Source organism: Ctenopharyngodon idella, chromosome 4, assembly GCF_019924925.1.
Source record: "Ctenopharyngodon idella isolate HZGC_01 chromosome 4, HZGC01, whole genome shotgun sequence".
In the NCBI taxonomy this organism is placed as follows: Eukaryota; Metazoa; Chordata; class Actinopteri; order Cypriniformes; family Xenocyprididae; genus Ctenopharyngodon; species Ctenopharyngodon idella.
In genome coordinates, this window is record NC_067223.1 from 16,015,927 (window position 1) to 16,023,065 (window position 7,139).

General features: G+C 34.3%; 1 protein-coding gene across 1 annotated transcript; it reads right to left on the reverse strand.

The window, feature by feature from the left end:
* Window positions 1–239: 239 nt before the first annotated feature.
* Window positions 240–6,577, reverse strand: LOC127511522 (macrophage mannose receptor 1-like). Its single transcript, XM_051892366.1, has 4 exons — window positions 6,295–6,577; window positions 1,419–1,778; window positions 1,025–1,339; window positions 240–902 (listed from the first exon to the last, which is right to left on the reverse strand). Exons 1-4 carry the CDS (start codon window positions 6,341–6,343, stop codon window positions 532–534), a joined length of 1,095 nt encoding a protein of 364 aa, XP_051748326.1. The 5' UTR covers window positions 6,344–6,577; the 3' UTR covers window positions 240–531.
* Between the last annotated feature and the right edge of the window lie 562 nt (window positions 6,578–7,139).

Sequence of the window (7,139 nt, forward strand, 5' to 3'; positions counted from 1 at the left end):
TACATATTCACTAGATTTACACAAGCAGAATAGTATATTCTGATTCTGTTCTCTGTCTGAAAAAAATCTCAGATACTTCTGATATGTGATCACAAAGTGCATCGTTTATTTTTTGAGTTTTATGACCGTTTATTGCATATTCTGTGATTTCAGATTTATTTACGCTAAATCTCAAATTAAAAAAATTTTTAAAAAACAAAGCTGACGAAGCAGAACAAAGCTTATATTTTAGTTTTTAGTCCAACCTTTCTCTCTCTGTCTGTATTTGTATTTGTTTCTGTCATATAATACAATTTACAATATTTAAAGACATATATTATTGCACTGTATTGTACCACTTGAAGCAATTAAATACTTCAATGAATAATTCACAACTACTAAGTGTTTTGTATTAAATTACATTTATTTCTACACATTGTTTTAAGAAATGACACACAATAAGTGAAAAAGTGTAAATAGACACTCCGAAAAGGGCAGAGAGCATACACTAAAGAATAAATATAGTAGAGTAGGATATGTTAGCACTCTATATTACTTCCCCTCACATAAAACCCCTAATTCAGACTTGCAGTCCTTATCAGTCCATTTGTATTGACCGTTCACCTCCTCTATGGCACCGCAGTGGTGGGATATCAGATGTTCTGGTTGACTTCCTCTTTTCCAGTTGGTCCAGGGTCCCACAGTAACCCTGTTGATCCAAATCCAGAATCCGAAAAGTCGACTCTGTCTAAGCCCCACCCACATTGGCCCGGAGATATTCTTTCTTTTTAGCTCTCGCTCTATTTCTATCTGATCACTCTGAGAATGAATGGTCAGTAGTCCAGTTGTATTGTCATGACTGTTGCAATAATCCACAGCCGCCTCCCAGGTCCTGTTATCAGTACTTACATGAATGAAGCTTTCTGACAAAAAGTATACAAAAAACATGTAAGACGAGTTAAATACTTTCACTTTGAATTACAAAAGCATGTCATGCTAAACCAGAACTTATTAGAATTTCAAAGAAAGTGTTTTGTTGTCTTACTGTAGCACAGGGGACGACGTGAACCAACTGTAGCTTTATGCCATTTCCCATTTAAGTCTATGTAGACTTTATTATCCTCACTGAGCGTTTCAGATAACCAGTTTCTGTAAGCAGATTGTCCTCCATCAGCCCATTCCACACTGTCCACCAGCAGGCCGATCCAGAAAGGATCGTTACTCTTTTCTCCTTCCTTCTTCACCTGAGTATTTTCCTCATCATTTCCGATAGAGACTAAATCAGTGTAATTCTTTCTGCAGTACAGCTGAGCCTCAGACCAGTTTTTCTTTTCACTGATTAAACTGTATTTGTATGATTCTATAGGTGCCAGAAAAATTATTTTATTTTAATTAATTGTAAAATTAAATATTTATAAGGTTTATAATATTTTTTTTACCTTGTTCATAACACATGAAGTATTTTTTCTGGGTGCAATCGACAGATTCCCATCCTCCATCAGCTTTCATAGCAGCACAGCATGTTACCCCACAATCTGCTGTTAAACTACTGTTAAATGTGACATCATCACCATTTGACCATTTCATACTGCGGTTTCCTATATAAGCACCAATCCAGCTATTAGGGGCATTGTGTTTACTCATTAAGACAACGAGTTCCGTATTGTCCTGTTGGTCATAAACTGTGACGAGATCAGTGTAATTTCTTCTGCATTCTTCCTCAGCAGTCGTTCTACTCATTGTATCTGGTCCTATGTAGAATTGTCTTAGTCGACCAGCAGCAGTTGAAGGAGGAAATGCTGAGGAGAAATATTCGTTTTTAGAATTTACTTAAAAAAACGTGGGAGAACATGTGCATACAGTATGTTATGTACAAAATGAAATAATGAATAACTTTAAATATGGAAACTTAACGAATCTTGTTTACATGAACCAGTGAGGTTCATTCTGGTGTCTAACGCAGCACGTTTGAGCTTCCGCCAGAACCAATGAGGTTCATTCTCGTGCCTCAAGCACAGTTGAGCTTTTGTGTATGTTCGCTGATCAATGTTTATATGTGAATGAAAGCCTAAATTCATTCTGTTCATCATATATTTAAAGCGATCAGATCTCTTTAGAAAATTTGGACTAAACCACTCAATTCATATGGATTAGTTTTATGATCTCTTCATGAACTTTTTGAAGCATCAATGACGTGTAGTTGCGTAGACTATCAATGGAGTAGGCATGGGCCGGTGTGAGATTTTGCCGGTATGATAACCTTTAAGCAAAAATGTCATGGTTTCATGGTATCACAGGATTGCGATTACAGCTTTAAAATGTGTTATTTTAAAATGTCTGGGTAAAAAAACAACTTTTTTTTCCATTGAACACAATATATTCATTTTTAAGCAACATATGGAATATTTGGAACATTAGTAAACATACATGTCAGGTTAAATAATTAAATAAAATAAAATAAATTAATTCTTCTTAATTAAATTAAAATTATATAAAATAAAGGCAGTCATTTAAGTGAGCTTAAACCTGCATAAATAACATACAAGAACATAAATAACTGAATTATTTTCTAAATTATTTTTCTAGTAAAAAAACTAAAGAAAAAATAAGGTTAAAATAATATTTTATAAAAATAAGTTATAATAAAATTATTAAAAAGTAATAATAGAGTTATTATAATATGGTATATATATATAAATCATTATCTTTTTTTTTACTTAACAGAACAACAGTAAAATTACATTATCTTTAAATTATCTTTATTTCTTGCTTTCAAACGTTAAATTATTGGACTTTTATTTTGACGGAAAACCACAGGGAGATCCAGCACCGTATAAACAAATTTGTTCAGTTTACTTAATTCAATTGTGCAAACTCGTTGCCTTAATTCAATTAAATAAGCTTTACTTAATTGTATTAAGTTGATCTTACTTGAACCATTTAAGTTTTGTCAACTTAATTCTATCTGTGATCTGAGGAAGTGTACTCCCAGAGTGCATTGCGGCACAAATAAAGTAAATGCTTTGTTTTACTGTTTGTGGCTTTATTTTACAATTTTATTTGCTGTCTTGTGTCAGTATTACCCCAACAACGACAGCAAATAAAATTGTAATGGTCTTATTAATTAAAAACTGTTACCATTGTTGTGTTTTGCATGCTGAATGTTGAAGTCTGTGTGTGACTCGAGCAAGGTTGATTGCAAGGCACTGGCTCAGGAATCAACCCCCTCAAAAGTTTCATGTTTCACAATGGTGTGTATGATATATATTTTAGTGATATGATCTAATAAACCAAAATTTTAGACAAAGTCTAAGTTAGTTATTGGTTTAGTGCCAAATAATGTCACTTTTTAAAAGCGATCTATTTAATATGTCTCTTCCTTTGAAACCACAAATAACTGTTTGGAAATCAACTGGAAAAGAGTTTTAATAATATAAGTAAAGTTCCAAGTGCACAACCAAAGTAAACGCTAATCACTAAAATGGTGAGAAGAAATTTTAGGAAATCAACATGAATTTATGGTCAACTTACGTGACGTTATCCCAAACGTTTTAGTTGTACTGATAATTTAACATTCAAGATCACTTTAAGAAAATGAGTGAATGCAACTAAAGAAAGATAACTGCAGAAGTGGAAAAAATGAGTGAAAAGTCTATTAAGAATTGCCCCGCCTTAAAAACCTTTTGCCCCGCCCCTTTTTTTTTTTTTTTTGCTTGACGAAATGGTATTCAAACCAGTCAAGTAATTTTTACTTGTGTTTTCTGAGTAACAAAGCATAGCATGCAAACAGTAAAGAATACTAAGTAAGTTCAACGAATTCTTGGACATTAAGTAAAGTTTAAGGGTTAGTTAGAACAACTGTTAGGTTTTACAGTGAGGAAGACGTTTCTCTTTGACAACAGATTTATAAACGACACTCATTATGGTTCTCAAATGCAAATTATAAGCGACTTGCACTTGCAGATCATCAGCATTTACTGTGAATCTAAGCTGAAAGTTGCATTTTACTCCATACGGCACGTCAGACTATATATTTCTATAATTACATCACAAATGTTGTGATCTGATGATGCATCACATTCTCACATCCATGCATAGTCAAAATTCATTAAAAAGTTTCCGTTCAGCAAAATTCATAACACCATTTCAGCGTTGATTTTTCTCGAATTTGGCGATTTGAACCCTGCTAACAGTATCCCACAAATGGCAGCGCGAGCTCACGCAGCGCTGTCAGAAGCAATAAACCTTGAAACCGGTAACCGGTTTGGAGGGACAGAAATCTCTCAGATTTCATTAAAATAAATGATGACAGAATTTTCATTTTTGGGTGAACTATCCCTTTAAGGGGTGCATCATCCCTCATCTCACCCTACACATGTGTTTATGTGAAATATGATCTTTAATATGGACATTATAGACCTGTGCAGGACCTTGATAATAAAATCATTTTTACTTGTGCTATGCACAATTTCATGGATCGCGGAACGTACCGAAAGAAGGGGGGGGGGGGGGGGGGGGGGGTCAGAGGTGATAAAGGGGCGTGGTTTGCAGAACTTCGCAGATTGGATGAGAAGAGCCATGTTTTAAATAAGAAAAAAACTTTTCATAATCCTCCATTATAATGCATTTTAATTGCCACAAATCATTGTTAATGTAGGCTACATAAAGACTTTATTGTCTGTATTGTACATTTTACATCCTAGTCTGTAATACTTTTTAATATTAGTGCTAATGGTGACCTACTATAAATTGGATGCCACATATATTATATTTTCTTTTAAGCTTAATTTTTGACTGGATAATCTGTATTTTTTTTTTTAGAGACAGAGATCACGGTTCTCCCAGGATTCTGAAAACAAAACAGACAACCAAACAAAATAATGGGTTCTGACAAAATGTTCTTTTAATGTTATAAATGAATCGATTTATAAATGTCTATAAACGTTATAAATGAGTCTATTAAAATATTTATTGATTTAAATGAATTATGTAAAAGCCTTTGAAATTAATGAATGAAGACTTGTTTCATTCAGAATTTTTGAACGAATTTCATCATATAGCTAGTTATATTTCATCAATATACAATCTTTATATCAAGAGTAACATTAGTTTCCAGTAGCAGCTCCTGACTGTAAATAGGTAGGGCAATTAAACAATTTTTGCATGCTTTATATTCTAATCGCTGAACACACAGAGAACACTTTTGGCAGACGTTGCGTTATTCAGCCTGAGGGTGGCGCTGTAATGTTGATTGACACACACGGCACACGTTGTTTTAAAATATTAAAAATTGTCAGTTTTATTTGTTTAACAATATCGAGAACTACCCAGAAATGTTCCCACTCAAATAAGGGAAACATATTTCATTCAAATGAATACGACTTTTCCAAAAAGACAAATATAAAGGCTTATTTTTTCGATTTGTTTTTGTTATTTGGAAAATTGTGTATTAATCAAAAAAAAAAAAAAAAGAATGACTCTAAACCCAATTTTGCTCATTTCCAAACAGCCTTTAAAGTTTATTTAGAATATGTAAAGTTTTTCAAAAATCGAAAAGACCAAACAACTGTGAAAATAAGCGGGACAGTCTGAAATCTGCCCCAATGGCTCACAATTACAGCGCGCTGCAGTTCCATTTTTCACCACAGATTTACATTGTAATATTGTGGGGCGCTGTAGAGCTAAGGACCGACTGCCGCTTATCATAATACTTGCCTGCCGGAGACATACGTTAAATTGTAATATCCTGCTCACTTTACGTCTTAAAATAGTCAAGAAAATCCGAAAAATATGTTGCATAATGTTGAACACATTTACAATTTATTAGGCTATTGTTTCAGCTTATATACATGTTTGAATGAATATTTAGGTGGGGATTTGCCCAACTTGCCCCTACAGACGAGCCGTGGCTATTGGATTCAAAGGTAATTTACTCATTTTGATTGCGAATGCCACGATATTTATGTTTATATGCTGACTATAAACTTTTAGCCCAATATTTCGTATGTTTGCAATAGCAGTCAGCTGAAAACACTGTGAAGCTGTTTCAGAGATGGATCAGCGGCAGCGTGCATGCATATGGACCTGTACCCTATGTATTTTTCTATATCATATTTGTACCAGACCTCAAAAGTTACCCGGCCCCAGGCCCGGGCGGCCCCCCCGGTTCCGCGATCCATGCACAATTTAATTACACAGAGAATGTCATTAACATGAAAAAAATACTATTACATTTCACAAGCAAAGCAGCTGAATTTTGTTTTCTTTTGCAGATTTGCTCAGCAACATATGATATAAGCAGGGTTTAATACTCACCCCAGAATATGAGCAGGGCAGATAGAAACACCAGAGCAGTTCTTTGCATATTGTAAACCAGAATCTGAAATTTTATCAAATGGTCTGAATCTCGTTCATGTGATCTGAAGAAATGAAAATCAGCTTGTATTCTTTTTCGAAACACCTTCAAATATGTACAGTATTTCCTTCGTCTGTATGCTGACTTGAGAAAACAACATATTATTTAAAGGTTGAAAATATTCAGCTTTGTCTGGGGTCTGAAGGTAGTGAACAGAAGTAGTAAAGTCAGTTCGGTCTTACCTGTGAGCAGATGACTGATAATGTGCTGAAGAAAACCTAACTCTTTTATAGATAGCTTTACAGTGGGCAGGTGCAGGATTTAATCAGTAGCTTCATTTGGGTGTTACTGCCAGTGATATTCAGTGATGCATGTTCAGGAAAATCACTATTCATCACGATCAGTTTCTGCATCTGATTAAGCTCAGTGTTTAGAGACAATAAAATGGTGGTGTCACAAAAGGAGCAAAATGGTAATATGGTATAGTGGTGCAAAAAGTTGTTTGTGCCTATTAATTTCACTTAGGACGGTCCTAATGTGATGTGGTTGTGGTATGAATGTTACATTCTCAGAACTACGATACTCTAAAAAGTAAAAGACAATGATGTGTACAGTAAATAAACCCTTGACGTCATACTATATAGATTATGAGCAGTGCAGCCTCTGCTTCTTCCATTAAACAATAAATTCAAAACTTTCCTTCCTCCTGATCCTCAGAGCCTGTGATCCATTCATTGTTTGCATAAACATACTGCCTTAGTCAAATATCAGTATCATCTATAATGTGTCCTTTTCAAACGCACTG

Excerpts from the sequence above, each read along its gene's own strand:
- LOC127511522 (XM_051892366.1), bottom strand. The coding sequence starts at position 6,343 with ATGCAAAGAACTGCTCTGGTGTTTCTATCTGCCCTGCTCATATTCTGG. Across the intron at positions 1,779-6,294 it reads TGCCCTGCTCATATTCTGGG|CATTTCCTCCTTCAACTGCT; the intron begins GTGAGTATTAAA and ends ATTTCTCCTCAG. Across the intron at positions 1,340-1,418 it reads CTTCATGTGTTATGAACAAG|AATCATACAAATACAGTTTA; the intron begins GTAAAAAAAATA and ends TGGCACCTATAG.